The following is a 15,954-nucleotide window of genomic DNA, read 5'->3' as shown; positions in this document are numbered from 1 at the left end:
CAAGTTTTGTGGAGAGAGGTTTTTGAAAGGGATTGTCCTCTTACTGTGGACGAATTCCTTTTTTGCTATAAACCCTCTGAAATAAGTCAATCTCGTGGCTTTCTATCACTACGGAGAAAAGATTGTAGGATTATTAAATCTTTGGTTACTTCGTATAGGAGTTGGAAGATGGAGTTCTTCTTCGTCTCCTTTTGGTAAGCGGACGCCCTATTGAGTTGAGGATTCGTTTCCCCCTATACAAGAGACATAGGGAACCTTCGTCCTGAAGGTATGCTTACCACTACCGTAACATTACCTTTATTATACATCTTTCTATGTTAAACTCCTCGTCTTTATTGCAGGTGTTAGAAGGCCCTTGTTGAACAAGTTCTATCTAGGACGCGTTCAGAAGGCTCGTCTTTACCCAGAGAGGGACTTCCACTCTTTGGTCACCCTGCAGCGTCTTGTGACTTGGGGACTTGGCCCAGAGCCCTCTCCGAAAGCACTAGCCCACGAAATCACAGTTCGTCGACGTGAGTTCTCGTCTTGAATTTCCTCTTTTTTTTTTTATTATTTTCTTATTTTTGTCGTCTTAGACAGATTTGTTAACTTATTCACCCATACCTGTTATTATTGTTATTTGTTTTAGGGATGGCTACTATGAAGGAAAACAAGGGCAAGGGAGTCGCGGACGAGTGTGCTAGGCAAGACTCCGAGGCAAAGGCTCGTCCTGCTGCTGGTGATAAGAGAAGCCTGTCAAAGGCTATCAACCTTGAAAACCTCCCCAGCCGGAGAGCCAAGCACAGGAAGTCGTCCAAGACTGGGGTCGTCTCTCCCGCTGTCCCTGTTCTTCCTCCTCAATCGCCGTCCGTCCAGATCGTCGATGTGGAGTCGTCTGAGCCTGTTCATCCTCCTTCGTCCAAAACCAATGTTCCTACCTCGTCCCAGCCTCCCGTTGATGTCGTGCCTAACCTTCTTGAGAGTGATGGTTTGGCTTGGGAGAGGTTTCAACAAGCAGTGTCTGATGAGGACGTGGCTGCATGCTATAACATGTCCTTGAAAGATTTTGAACACTCAGGTGTCCACGATCTTTTCAAGGTAAGTGATTTGAATTTATTCTCGTAACTAGTTTTGCTTTTATGCTTGTTGACTTTGCTTAATACGAAAACTTTTATTTGCTTGTGCAGGCCATGTCCAAGTTTATAGCTGCGTCCAGGCAGGCTACTGAGCTGGACAGGACGAGGCTACTATTGGAGAGGAGGATCCAGGAGGTTAAGGACGATCGCAAGGGTTGGGCTGAGACGGCTGCCAAGGCTAAGGACGAGGCCAAGGGTTTGCTCAACCTCGTCGAGGAGCTGAAGGCCGACATGGTGAAAAAAGACTCTCGTCATGACCACTTTCAAAGGAGAATCGACGAGCTGAGCAACTCCCTTGTGAGGGCGAAGGACGAAGCCGTGGACGAATTCAAGGCTTCGAAGCCATTCACTGACCTTCTGGACGCCAACTATGCAGCTGGATTTGAGGATTTTCGCATGGAAGCGAAAGAAAAGTTTCTAGAAGTTGATTTCAGCCCCATCATCCTTCAACTAGGAGGTGCTTCCAGTTCTTTTCTTCAGACTAGCTCTGAAGACGTCAATGTTGAAGACGATGCCTAGACCAAGCCCGCTGAAGACGACCCTAAAGCCTGATGCCTGTTATTTGAAGATTTTCATTATTTGTTCAAGTGTTTTCTTCCTGTCTCTTCTTCTTCTTCTTCTTCTTCTTCTTTTTTTTTTTTTTTTTTTTTTTTTTTTAAATGTATAAGAGTACATTTGTCTCGTTTGGAGTGCTTTTGACGGGTTTATAAATAGTGCCTTTCAAGGCTTATTTCTTAAGGGTTTTTGGACGGTGGTCGTTCACCCTTTATTGTTTAATGAATGTTTATCTTCGCTTATCACTATTGTTGTTCCATGGACGAGTGTGTGTATTATTTTCTTATTCAATTGCTTTTTAAGCGATGTTCCCAAGTGTTGGGTGATTGTTTACATGATGCCCTTATAGACGACTATCTTAGGACGATGATGATCATTTTGCCTGCTCTTTAGGCGATTATTAGTATTTTCGCGAGTTCATAATCGTCTCAACCATATGCTCGTCATTGGAATGCATGTGTTAATGCCTACTTTCCTTTTTAGACGAGTAGACCCTGGCTAAGGAAAGCTTGGACGAGCATGCCTTAGCATTTTTTCTTTGCTTTATCCTCATTCTTTTTTAAGGAAAACTTGGACGAGCATGCCTTAGCCTTTTTTCTTTGCTTTATCCTCATTCTTTTTTAAGGAAAGCTTGGACGAGCATGCCTTAGCCTTTTTTCTTTGCTTTATCCTCATTCTTTTTTAAGGAAAGCTTAGATGAGTTTGTCTTCGTCCAGAGATTTTACTTGTCTAAGGCTTTTGCCTCGTCCGTGGGTATTATCAGGGAAACTGGAATTCAAATACATAAGAAATCTAAACCATATTATTACATGAACATTGTTCACAAACTTGGCACATGCTTATAAGCTAGTGCCTTATTAAGATACTCAAGTACATAGCATCGTCTTTCATAAGCTAGTCTGTAAGTAGTGCAAAAGTTTAAGAACTAGTGCACTTTTATTCATAACACACCATAACAGTAGTAAAAGCAAAAGTAAATATAAGCAAACACGCAAATTACAATTGTAATTTTGCTATTGACTTCCCTCGTCCTTGCTCATCACTGATAGTACATTCGCAGATGTTCCACATTCCAAGGATGCTCTAACTTCCGCCCGTCCAGGGCTTCCAGGTAGTAGGACCCCTGCCTTTTACAATTGATTACCCTGTAGGGTCCTTCCCAATTGGGTCCCAGTTTTCCATGAGCTGGGTTCCTAGTCGCCAAGGAAACCCTTTTAAGGACCAGGTTCCCCACATCGAACCGTCTGGGTTTTACCATGGCATCATGCTGTCTGGCCATGAGATTTTTGTACCTTGCCGTCCTTTGCTCCGCATCCGTTCTTACCTCATCAATAAGATCGAGGTCAAGGCGAAGTTGTTCCTCGTTGTCTTTCTCCTGGTACTGCATCACTCGGTGACTTGCCATATGGACCTCCGCTGGTATGACAGCTTCACTCCCATAGGCTAGTTTAAAAGGGGTCTTTCCTGTCGGAGTTCGTGCAGTCGTCCTATAGGCCCAAAGAACACCTGGCAGCTCGTCTGGCCATATCCCTTTTGCCCCCTCAAGCCGAGTCTTGATGATTTTCAGCAGGGATCGATTTGCTACTTCTGCCTGCCCATTTGCCTGTGGATGGGAGGGTGAAGAATAGTGATTCTTGATCCCAAAATGATTGCAGAAGTCCCTGAAGGGTGCGTTGTCAAATTGACGTCCGTTGTCAGATACTAATACCCTGGGTACTCCGAACCTGCATAGGATATTCTTCCATACAAAATTCTTCACGTTCTGCTGAGCGATTGCTGCAAGAGGCTCGGCTTCTACCCACTTGGTAAAGTAATCTATTCCTACCACCAAAAACTTTATTTGTCGGATTCCTATGGGAAAAGGACCCAGGATATCTAGCCCCCACTGTGCGAAGGGCCATGGGGCTGTCATTGGGGTCTGGTATTCTGACGGCTGTCTAGGCATATTGCTATAACGCTGGCATTGGTCACATACCTTGACATAGGCTTTAGCGTCTGCCTGCATTGTTGGCCAATAGTAGCCGGCACAGACGACCTTATGGACAAGGGACCTTGCCCCTAAATGATTTCCACACGATCCTTCATGAACTTCCCTTAGAACATAGTTTGACTCGTCAGGAGCCAAGCATCTTAAGTAGGGTTGGGAAAAGCCTCGCTTGTACAACACCTCATTAATGAGGACATACTTGGCCGACCTAACCCTTAACTTTCTCGCTTCATCCTTGTCCTCTGGAAGCCTCCCATCTTTGAGGTAAATTATTATCGGACTCATCCAATTCTCTCCTCCTCCTATCTGCTGTATGTCAGGGATGTCTAAGCTCGGCATGTACTGGATGTCGCCGAACTCGTCTATGACCCCTGCCGAGGCGGCTTTCGCCAAGGCGTCCGCTTCCGCATTTTCCTCCCTGGGAAGTTGAATAAAACTTATGGCTGAAAATTTTCGGGCAAGGCGTTTCACTTTGTTGAGGTACTTCTTCATTCGATCCTCCTTGACATCACACATCCCATTTACTTGGTTAATGACCAGTTTGAAGTCTCCTGCGATCGTTAACGACTCCGCCCCTAAGGACTTGGCCAATTCCAAACCCCGAGTAGAGCCTCGTACTCGGCCTCGTTGTTGGTAGTCGGATGACCGTAGACGGGCCGCATACTCCGAGTTGTCTCCCTCGGGGGACTTCGCACAATTCCAATCTCCTCCTGCATACGGTGTGGACGATCCGTCTGATTAACCACCCACATTTCATTTCCTTCGTCCTTGTTCAGGTCGTCTTAACTGGGGGTGAATTCTGCAATGAAATCTACCAATGCTTGCGCTTTTATTGTGCTCCTTGGGAGGTACCTGACATCAAACTCGCTGAGCTCAACGGCCCACTGTACTAGCCGTCCAGCAGCTTCCAACTTGCTCATCGCCTTTTTTATGGGATGGTCTGTCAGGACGTTGATGACGTGTGCCTGAAAATAATGTCTCAGCTTCCTGGAAGCCGTGATTAATGCGAAGGCTAGTTTCTCCATCATCGGGTATCATCCTTCTGCCCCTCTCATCGCGTGACTTGTGTAATAGACCGGTTTCTGGACTCTCCCCTCTTCTCTGACTAACGCTGAGCCCACTGCGTGTGGGGACACTGCCAAGTACAAGTACAACTCTTTCCCAGGTACAGACGGACTCAACAGTGGTGCCGTCATTAGATACGTCTTCAAGTCTTGGAAGGCCTTTTGACACTCGTCCGTCCATTCAAAAGCCTTCCTAAGGACTTTAAAGAATGGTAAACATTTGTCAGTAGCTTTCGATACAAACCCGTGAGGGCGGCGACTCGTCCAGTAAGAGACTGGACTTCCTTGATATTTTTCGGTGGCTCCATGTTCAATATCGCCTGGATTTTATCCGGATTCGCCTCAATTCCCCTGTGCGACACCATAAACCCCAAGAATTTACCCGATGAAACCCCGAAAGCACACTTGCTCGGATTTAATTTCATGTGGTACCGTCGCAACGTATCAAAAGTCTCTTGAAGGTCGTCAAGATGTTTATCCTCGTCCTGGCTCTTCACCAACATGTCGTCCACATAAACCTCCACATTTCGCCCGATTTGAGGACAGAACATATGGTTAACCAGCCTTTGGTAGGTCGCCCCCGCGTTCTTCAGACCGAAGGGCATAACCTTGTAGCAATACAACCCTTGGCTCATGACGAATGAGGTCTTCTCCTGATCCGCTTCATTCATCTGAATCTGGTTATACCCTGAGAAAGCGTCCATGATGCTGAGTATCCTGTGACCTGCCGTCGAGTCCACTAACTAGTCAATGCGCTGCAATGGGTGGCTATCCTTGGGGCAAGCTTTGTTTAGATCAGTGAAGTCCACGCACATCCGCCACTTGCCATTGGCTTTCTTGACCATGACTACGTTCGCCAACCAGTCTGGGTAATGAACTTCTCGGATAAACTTCGCGGCGACCAACTTCTGCACCTCTTCCTTAATGGCATTGTCTCGCTCGGGAGCAAAAACTCTTCTCTTCTGACGCACTGGTTTCAAATAGGGACACACGTTCAGGCTATGGGTAATGACGCTCGGATCAATGCCAGGCATGTCCTCATGACTCCATGCAAAGACATCGAGGTTTTTCTTCAGAAACCGAATTAAAGCGTGCTTTGTCCCCTCTTCCATGCTCGCCCCAACTCTGGTAGACTTCTCGGGCTGGTTATCGTCCAAAGGGACGTCCTCTAATGCTTCAGTGGGTTCAGCCACGGCCCTTCTTCCGTCTATACTCATCGCCTGCATGTGCTCGTCCATGCCCAGCATAGCAAAGTAGCATTTTTCGGCGCCCACTGGTCTCCTTGTACCTGGCCTACTCCGTGCTCGGTCGGGAATTTGATGGACAGGTGGTAGGTAGAGGTTACCGCTTTCCAACTATTCAAAGTTGGCCTTCCAATAATTGCATTATATGACGATGCACAATCAACAAGAAGGAAGTTTACTTCCTTGGCTATCTGCTGCGGATAAGTTCCGACGACCACTGGCAACGTGATGGTGCCTACAGGTTGCACCTTCATTCCTCCGAATCCTACCAACGTCGAGTTCACTGGTCGAAGCTGATCTCGTCCTACCCTCATCTGTTGGAATGCGGGGTAGTAGAGAATATCTGCAGAGTTGCCATTGTCTATCAATACCCTCATGGTCGTGTAGTCAGAGATGAGTAGGGTGATGACTATTGCGTCATCGTGTGGGTGGTGAATTCGTCCTGCCTCCTCGTCCGTGAAAGTAACAGCCTGTTGGTCCACCTCCCTCATCCTAGTAGGTCGTCCAGACTGTTGGATGTTCTGCACCACCTTTAGGTATGTCTTCCTTGACTTGGACGACTGCGCCGTCGAGCTTCCTCCTATAATTACCCTTATTTCTCCTAGTGGGGGGCGTGATGATTCTTCCACCTTGGCCTTCATTTTCTCATCTCTCTGGTCTCGTCCAAGAAAGTTCCTCAATTTTCCGTGTCTAATGAGATTTTCTATCTGCTGCTTCAAGTCAAAGCACTCGTCTGTATCATGCCCATGGTCCCTGTGAAAACGGCAGTACTTGCTCCTATTACGCTTGTTGGGGTCTCCCTTCATTTTGTCCGGCCACTTCAAGGACGGATCGTCCTTGATCTGCATAAGAACCTGCTCTAATGGCATAGTCAGGGGCGTGTATTGCTGATTCCTTGCGGAGTGAACTGGCCTTCTTACCATCCTTATCTTTCTCGTCTGTACCCGAACTTTCTTTGGACGAGGTCCCGGTCCGGATAGCGATGGTGGCCCACTTCCGAGCGCTCGCCCTTTTCCTTTTCTTGGCTATGATGGCGTCTTCAGCATTCATAAAATTCGGGCCGAATGGACAAGCTCGGCCATAGTCCGTGGTTCGCTCGTAGAGCTTATGAATGAACAAGTCAGAATTGACCCCATTGTGAAAAGCGGCCAGCAATAGCTTGTCATCCATCTCGTCCACCGTTAAGGCTTCTCTGTTAAACCGGGTGATAAAAGATCGCAAACTCTCATTGTCCCCTTGCTCTATGGTCAGTAGGCTAGAGGAGGAACGTTTGTGACGCTGTCCTCCAATGAAGTTGTTGACAAACAGCTTACTCAGTTCTTCAAATGATCCCACTGAGTTTGGGGAAATCTTACTGAACCACACTCGCGCTGGTCCCTTGAGTGTGGTGGGAAAAGCTCTGCACATGATCTCGTCTGGGACCCCCTGCAGGTGCATGGTCGTCTTGAAAGTTGCAATGTGATCGCAAGGGTTGCGATTTCCATCGTACGAGTCTAAAGAAGGCATTTTGAATTTCGGGGGTAAAGGGTGACTGTTGATGGAAGCTGTGAAAGGGGAGTCCGTTCGGTGGACCATATCATCTACTGGGTTTGCTCGCCTCATGTTTTCCCTCATTTCATCCATGGCTTTTCTCATCTGGTCCATTTATTTTTCCAAGTGCGGTACCCTTCTTGAAGCGGTACCCCTTGTTTGATCTTTGGACTCTACATTTTTCCCTCCTCCTTCCTGACTTGGGGCCCTTCCCTCCATGTGTCCTTAACGCTGCCTCCTGAGGTTGATCTCCCTATTCAACTCCTGGTTCTGACGTGTCAGTTCTGCCATAGCGGCAGCCATGGATTGTATGTGTTGAATAGAAGGCGGTTGCATTACGTGCGTCTGACCGCGACGCGAAGGGATTGCCGGAAGCATCCCTACTTCTCTCGGTGGCCCTGGGGCGTAGCCCTTGATCTTGTTCGAACCATTCAGCCTTTTGTCTGGGATAGAATAACCACTCCCTACAGATGGCGCCAACTGATGATGCAAAGAAGATCAGTGGGCTGGATGTTTCGGACTTCAAAGGACTACTGGTTCTCTCTGCGGCCTGAAAAAGAAAGAAAAGCGAATCAAAGGCGACCGGGCCGCCGTCAAAAACCCTCCGATGGCAAAGTTAGTTTTTCTCTCTATGTTATTCGAGTTCCAACTTTTTTGGAGTAAAAATCAACGTACCTTGGCCTTGTCTGAAACAGCCTTTATATAGTGTTCTTATAGGCGGTTATCAAAATTAGAACTTCTCCTGGATTCAAGGAGAGGTAGAAATCAAACGTAACTTGCATAACCGTTTGGAAGTTATGCTCTTGTTTCACAACAGATACATGGCGGTTATGCGTGGGATAAGGGATTATCACATCTTATTCGGAGATTTTCCTAAGTGTGATACCCTCGTCATGGAGTTCCTCAGTTGAGTGTGCTTTGGCACACGCGCAGGGGCTGTTTCGTCTAACGGGCAAATTCCTTCAAGACGAGACTGTCGGCACTCTGGACGAGTGCATCACTCTAGTGGTGCTTACCTCGTCCAGAACTCTCCTTCCCTGGATGAGGTAATTGTAGGCAAGTTTCTGAGGGTGTTTACAGTGGTAGGTGGGTCATGGACGACCTGTATGGACGACTCGAAGATAGGCTAAATCAGTTCCCTATCAGGCCTAAACCTGGGGCTGGCCCTAATTGATAATGTTTAATTTTGGTGAAACAATAAGTTGTTGAGTATAACGAATAATCATTAACAGTAAATTTTCTTAACAAAAAGAGAATGAGAGCTAGGATCATTGTTTGGTTAGAAGAATATCTCTATTTTCTTTCTCCGATTGTACAATGTGTTCTGAATAAATAAAATTTGCTATCGTTTTTGCTATAAAAAAAAAAAAATTACTCAACAATTTCTAAAAGAAAGTCAATAATATCTAAATACAAAAACTTAATTATCAATTTTACTTTTCAAAATACAATTGTTTTAAACAAAAAAATAATAATATGGAAAGTTTATCCCTTTAGACATCAAATATTAAAAACCTCATTAATTTTATCCCTTTAGACCTCAAAATGTATTGAGTTGTTCTGGCTAAAATACAAGTTTTTTTTTTTTTAAATGTAGGAAAAATTAGATCTAAAATCTCTTAGACAAAAAAAAAAAAAAAAACTTTATTAATTGGCTTTTGAAACTTAATATAAGCAAAAAAATAGTCATAATCCCACCAAATGGAATATTGAAACCAACTTTTGAAACTTAAAATAAGTACAAAAAAATAGTCATAGTTCCACCAAATGGAATATTGAATGTTACATGGGCTGACTATTATTTGATAGACATTCTTCTCAAAAAAAAAAAAAAAAAATTTATTGGATAGACATATGTGACACTTTGAATTTCATGGACTTAAGGATCGGAAAACGATGAGCAAGAAATCATTATTGATCTTAAAAGTATGAAATGAATTAAACAGCAGTTGAATTGGGGCGTATAGAAATATCTCTTTTTTGCCAAATATGGATAAGTATAGAAATATCAGCATGAAAACTTGCAAGGTTGTAAATTGAACACAACAGTGCTACAAGACCAACGGTGCTGACTCTGCTGAAATGAAATCCCAACCACAAGACCCGAATGAAGAGTATTAACCTAACCTAAACAAACCAAACAAAACACAGCCCATTTATGTAGATACTGATAAGGACTTTTGGCATTTAAAAATAGAGTAATGATAGTCACACATTCTTTAATTAGTTCTTATCATAACTTAAATATATATAGTGACACATGGACAAAAATTAATTTCTCACTCCTTACCAAAAATATGATTTTACAATGTTAATTAGAACATGATTTTAAAAAGACAGAGTGTACAAAGGCAATAAGTAATAAAGTTTTCTTAAAAAAAGAAGAAGAAAAAGTTGATGACCATCACACACCCTTGATGGTCACTCTATAAATATAAGTGATTGTAGGGTGTGGGGACAATGGTATGGGTTTAAGTCTCTAGGAGAGAGTTTCACACACATAAACACTTAGATTAGGTTAGAGTAAAATTTTATCTTGTATTAAAAAAAATTAATAAATGTCTTAAAAGTATTAATTTAAGACATTTTTTTTTAAATTTTTTATTAAAATATAAAAATAAAAAAACTATTTTTTAACAGCTTTTTATATTACCGTAAAAGTAGTATAAATTTTTTAATTTTTTATTAACAAATGCCATTCTTAAAAAAAAAATATAATAGCACCGTTAATTAAAAAAATAATATATATAAATATATATAAATAAAATAAAGAAGTGCCATCATTATTCTATTTGGTTATTGGCACTGTTGGGGTAGAGCTTCATACTCATGGGAACCGTTATCGACTCCCATTTCTTGGGCTTAACTGCCATTGTCACAGTAATTCTCTCTCTCTCTCTCTCTCTCTCTCTCTCTCTCTCTCTCTCCTTGTGAGTTTTTCTTTATTGATGTATGTATAACAGTATAAGCCTTTTAAAATAAATTGGATATTGGTATTTGCAGGTGGGGTATCAGTTGTTGTTCTTTATAGTCACTGCTCTTCTCAAATTCGATAAAGTCACTGACTTTGCTGGTGGGTTTTCTTTCTTTATTCCTTTTGTTGCTTTAAAACGCTAATATGAAATTGGAAATTTGATTGCTTGTTGAGTTGCAAAGCTGTTTTGCACGTTAACTCTGGTTTTCTTTTCTTTTTTTTTTCTTTTTTTGTTGATTGAATTTGCAGGAAGCACAAATTTTGTTATCATTGCTATATTGACTCTGGTTCTGAAAGGCTCATGGCATTTCAGACAGGTACAAATAATCAAGTTTGTGTTGTTGTGCTTGTGCTTGTGCTTGTGCACTCTCTATTATCAGGGGTTGTTTGTGGAAAATTCTCAAAATATGATATTCCATTTTTCTTTGATTGGGCTGGACATGTTAACACCCTCTGCTTCACACTTTTGCACAGATTCTTACTCTGTGAAAAGTAACCCAACTTTATTATACTAAGTTGGTATTGCTTTACGCTTATGATGGAATCCGAGTTTCTATTTTTGTTAGAATTATAGTTTTTTTTTAATTTTTTTTTGAGGAACAAACACACAAAAGGGAGAGGGAAAGGGTTGTTAGAATTATAGTTAAATAATTAAATTCACACTTTCCTAGTGGTTTAAGCTTTGGGAATAAATGGTAGTTTATCATGGTATTAGATCATGTGGTCCTAAGTTCGAACCTTTTCTCCGAAATCTCCTATGTGTTGGACCCTACTACCCTACTTTTTAAGTGAGGATGCTTAAAATTTTGAAACAATTGATTTTTTTTAAAAATTTTTCTAAAAAAATTATATTTTTTGTTGGATAAATGATTTTTCTGGTTGTGTTCTGATTATTAATAAAAAGAAGGAATTTGTGTCTCTCAAGTGCAATATATTCCTCATGGTTGGAATTTCACGTTTGAGTGAAAGTGATTAAGTCCGACATTTTTGAGTGATTAATATAACATTGTTGGGTCCAAATCTATACACCTAAGTTTTCGATTAAGGCAGTATCCCAACTTGTCATATCAAGGCCTCACATAGTGTCCATCAATTATGGCTGGCCGATGTGTTGTTCAACATGGTCTCATTATATATATAATTTTCTGCTGTGATTTCAGATAGTCTTGACTTTGCTTGTAGTAATATGGGGTCTCCGCCTGGGACTGTTTCTATTAATGAGGTATGGTTTATTTGATTCTAACGTGAAATGATGAAGTTTATTAGTTAGCAAGGCTAGTCTATGTACAGTTTATTAGACAGCTCATTAAATTTGTGACTTGATTTTGGTTCTTGAAAATCAATTTGACAAAACCTAATATTTTGAACTACCTGGAGTTGTGGATAGATGAAATCTCTGGCATTCACCTCTACCTTGAGGCATGTCCTTTGTTATGTTGTAGGCATCATTTTTGTTTTAGTTATTGTTTTTGATGCTTGGCCCTTGCTTAGTTTCAACTGTAGTGGTGGATGTGGACTCTTATCAGTTCTTCTACTCAAATTCTACTTTTAGATTTAATAAAAGTTTTGTTTTCTTTTTACACAATTTACTGAATGCTGCTATCTTCTCTTGTATCATTTCATCTACTTTGGTTTTGGTGTTCTAAAATTAGTTTATGTACTTGTCCAAATCCTTTACTTGAGTACTTGACTTACATATAATTTTTATCCCTAGGGCCAGGCCAAACTTAACAATGTTGTTGCTGTTTAGTGCAGTATCACCTAGATATCAACTTCATATTTAATTTTTATTTTCTGGGTACTATGATCAGGATCTTGCAGTGGGGGGAGGATAGGCGTTTTGATGAAATGCGTGCTAGTTTGGGAAAACTGGCAGTTTTCTGGATATTTCAGGTTTTTTAGGATTTCTCTATATCTATTTTGGATTAGCTATGACTGTATACTGGAATTCTAGTTGCCAGTTGGAGTGTCTATATATAGTTTTTGACATTCGATATGTGATTTACCCCCCTTCACTGCAGGCTGTCTGGGTGTGGACAGTTAGTTTGCCTGTTACAGTGGTTAATTCAAGCAACAGAAATCCATCTCTCCAGGCTGAGGACATAATTGGCTGGATTATTTGGTCAGTGGGTTTTCTAGTTGAAGCAACAGCTGATCAACAAAAACTAACATTCAAAAACTCTCCAGAAAATAGAGGGAAATGGTGCAATGTTGGACTATGGCAATACTCTCGTCATCCAAACTATTTTGGTGAGGTTAGTGCTGCCATTTCATTCAGATGCACATATAATTAGAGCTGATGCTGAATGCTTCAGTTCATGATGCTGCTTAGAAATGTAAAATGCTGCTAACAAAAAAAACCTTAAAGTAATGATATACATACGTACATACATGCATATATATATATATATATATATATATATATATATATATATATATATAGACACACACACACACACATATATCTATATATAAAAATATATCTGTTTTAATCCATATATATATATATATATATATAGACACACACACACACAAATATATCTATATATAAATATATATCTGTTTTAATCCATATCATTTGTAATTGATGATATCTTTCTCATGGTTACTGGTTGCTTGCAAGGTGCAGATTTTTTGTGTGCTATCTATCTTGTACTTTACTGCTATAAACTCCTAGATATGAATCTATATCAACGAGTCATAATTTGTAACATCTAGACTTCTTTCAACTGAATAATGGACAGTATGCACATTTAGGCTGTTGAATTTTAGGTTAAATTACATCCTAAATATGAGTCTCCACTGCTGTGGCACTACAGTATTGATTATTCAATATATCTGGGTAAAGAAAATATATAGTTTAATTATGAAAAATTTGATAGCTTTTTTTGAGGAAGTGACTAAAATTAGCCTTCAGTTCTGGGAATCTGGTAACGTATGCTTGCCTTGTACATCTCACATGCTCAGAAGCCATACCTCATGAACATGACAATTATATGAATACATCAGATGTTCAACAACGTTGTTACATTATTTACCTTGATTTCAATTCTGTAAGATAATGAAACTTTGATGAATGTTGAACTCAGATTTTCCTCTGGTGGGGAATTTTTGTGGCTTCCACACCTGTACTTGAAGGTGCTGAGTGGCTTGTAATCCTTGGGCCAATCTTCCTCACATTGTTGCTTCTTTTCATCAGTGGGATACCATTGCTTGAGGTTTGCTTCTCCCGGCTTTGGATTTAATTACTATATCCACTGCATTCTGAATATGCTTATGATAAACACTGCATAATTGTTACCAGGAATCGGCAGATAAGAAGTTTGGGAATGTGACTGGATATAGGCTTTATAAAAGAAAAACTAGGTTATGTTCTTCCTTTCTTCTTGTACTTAGTCTTTTATGTGTATTTTGGAGGAGAAAGTAACTAAGCCTAACATAGTATGTTGCAGCCCTCTAATTCTGCTGCCACCAGCAGTATATGGGAATTTGCCCTCATGGTTCAAAACAACTTTCCTCTTCGAATTTCCTTTCTACAGTCGTAGTCTTCCACAGGAAGGGTCAAACTGGTGAGGCTTAAACTTTCTGCAAATGCTTTTATCTTGACAAGAGACTCATGCCACACTTGCAATCTTCATCTAACTTGGGTTATTGTGTGAAGTTATTTGTTGTGTGTTCTGAATATGGAATATTTTTCTGATGCTTGAAGCTATATATATATATAAATATATATATATATATATATATATATTTCTATTCTATTGGGAAAACAGAATTTCACTTGGGATTGTATTCTGAACCTTGGGAGCCAAATGACTCTATAGTGATATATTATCATATATACCAGCATTACTTACTGTTATAGTCTTTTTCCATCTTCTTACTCTCTGTGTCTGAAGGGTTAGTGTCTAGATGGTTCATATTTGGACCTTTGATTCCCTTCTCAACCCCCCCTCCCCCCCCAAAATAGGGCCTGATCCTGTGTGCTAAGGTTGAGCCCATTAGTGTTTATCTAATTAGTATATTTAGTTATTAAAAAAAAGGCCAAGATAAATAATAAAACCTTTTGGTTTATAGATAGGTGTTGAGTTGGATGGAGAAATGAGAAACCAAAAAACTAAATAAAGTATACCGAGCCAGAACCATGTTGCAAGTATTGAGAATGTCTAGTTCTCTCCTAACTTCATTACATTTAAGGTTACATAGAACATGCTGCAAGTTCCTTCCTGATCTTTCCCTTGTCATCTGTTCGCTCTGTTTCCTACCTTCTTCCTCTTCCCTAGCTGACCTCAATTAAGAGTACCAGACTTCTTTTTACGTCTAACTTTTAGGTATGAATGTGAAAGAAATCAGAAATCGACTGCTGTTTTTCTGTTATTTACTGTTACAATAATAATGTCCTCATCAACTTGGGTTCCAGACGGAAAACACACACACAGATAACTTTTAGTTTATATATGCTTCATACCTTGTGTACAAGAACTTGAATGGACATATGTAGCATCAGAGCTGATGGAGTGGTATGATGAGATAGTCAACAAGATGGTAATATCATAATATGGTTTAAGGTTTTGTTTGGATTGAAGTGCATAATTTTTCTTTGTTTGCCTGACTTTGTCATTAATCCTATGCTTCGATATTTTTTCAAGTACTGTTTGTGCTAGGTAGTGGACTTTAAAAAATAAGAAGTCCATAATTTATGATATTATTATATGGCTTAAGGTTTTAATTGGCCGTGCATTACTTTTCCGTATTTGCAAACTTTTGAAGTGTTAATAATACCATTTTTCTGGTTGTTCGTCACTATCTGTGCAAGGTATAGAACAAGCAAGGGAGAAAGTAGCGATGGATTGAAGATGCTTTAGTTCTTCATGACTCTTTGATTTGCAATGTTTTATTTCTCTGTACTCCTATGGATGTATGGTTCATCACTTTTCTTCTCCATGACTACTATTATGATAAATGAAATTCTGATTTGTTAATGTATATATGAGTGGTTGCTATGTGCAAGAATTTGTGTTATGATCCTAATGTCCCACATAGATTAAGTATATGTTTAATCATGTGTTTATAAGCTCTTGGACACCCTTCCCTTGTAAGCCTGTTTTTAAGGGTGAGTTCTACTCATATTTGGTATCAGAAATGCATTTTTTGTTTAAACATGATGCAGCATAAAGTCAAAATATAAGTTGAGTATTGACACTAAACTCACAAACCCGAGGCTTCCAATGTTGTGGATGGAAAGCAGCACAACAAATGAACACCCCCCCCCCCCCACTCTCTCTCTCTCTCTCTCTCTCTGCGGCTTCAACCTCAAGTGGATGTTGGGATCAAACAAGAAACCATTGCTAACAAGAACCTAAAGAAATATCTGGATTAGGATCTATTAATTATCCCCCTTTTTTTTTTTATGATGTTGTTCTTCCCCCCTCCCTTTGCTATATTGATTTGCAGTGTCAATTAAGTCAGCTATGACAAGTTTGAC

The 15,954-nt window shown here is 40.5% G+C and overlaps 1 protein-coding gene across 2 annotated transcripts; it reads left to right on the top strand.

Moving 5' to 3' along the window:
- Positions 1 to 10,271: 10,271 nt before the first annotated feature.
- Positions 10,272 to 15,474, top strand: LOC142630689 (uncharacterized). 2 transcript variants are annotated; one of them, XM_075804714.1, is made up of 10 exons: positions 10,272 to 10,375; positions 10,499 to 10,568; positions 10,719 to 10,786; positions 11,630 to 11,691; positions 12,281 to 12,362; positions 12,491 to 12,724; positions 13,559 to 13,687; positions 13,774 to 13,835; positions 13,922 to 14,038; positions 15,292 to 15,474. In XM_075804714.1, coding segments are annotated over exons 1-10 (876 nt in total). In that variant the 5' UTR covers positions 10,272 to 10,324; the 3' UTR covers positions 15,293 to 15,474. The 2 variants fall into 2 exon arrangements, with proteins under 2 accessions (XP_075660829.1, XP_075660828.1); XM_075804713.1 differs by having other exon boundaries at positions 15,286 to 15,474.
- The last annotated feature ends 480 nt before the right edge of the window (positions 15,475 to 15,954 follow it).

The sequence above is a fragment of the Castanea sativa genome, chromosome 4, assembly GCF_040712315.1.
Source record: "Castanea sativa cultivar Marrone di Chiusa Pesio chromosome 4, ASM4071231v1".
Taxonomy (NCBI): domain Eukaryota; kingdom Viridiplantae; phylum Streptophyta; class Magnoliopsida; order Fagales; family Fagaceae; genus Castanea; species Castanea sativa.
The sequence above is the reverse complement of the archived record's forward strand: the minus strand, read 5'-3'. Positions and strand labels throughout refer to the sequence as shown.

Bases quoted from the DNA above. Each gene is read 5' to 3' on its own strand.
- LOC142630689 (XM_075804713.1), top strand. From the start codon at position 10,325: ATGGGAACCGTTATCGACTCCCATTTCTTGGGCTTAACTGCCATTGTC. The intron at 11,692-12,280 runs GTATGGTTTATT...TACTATGATCAG, and splicing joins GGACTGTTTCTATTAATGAG to GATCTTGCAGTGGGGGGAGG. The intron at 12,363-12,490 runs GTTTTTTAGGAT...CCTTCACTGCAG, and splicing joins CAGTTTTCTGGATATTTCAG to GCTGTCTGGGTGTGGACAGT.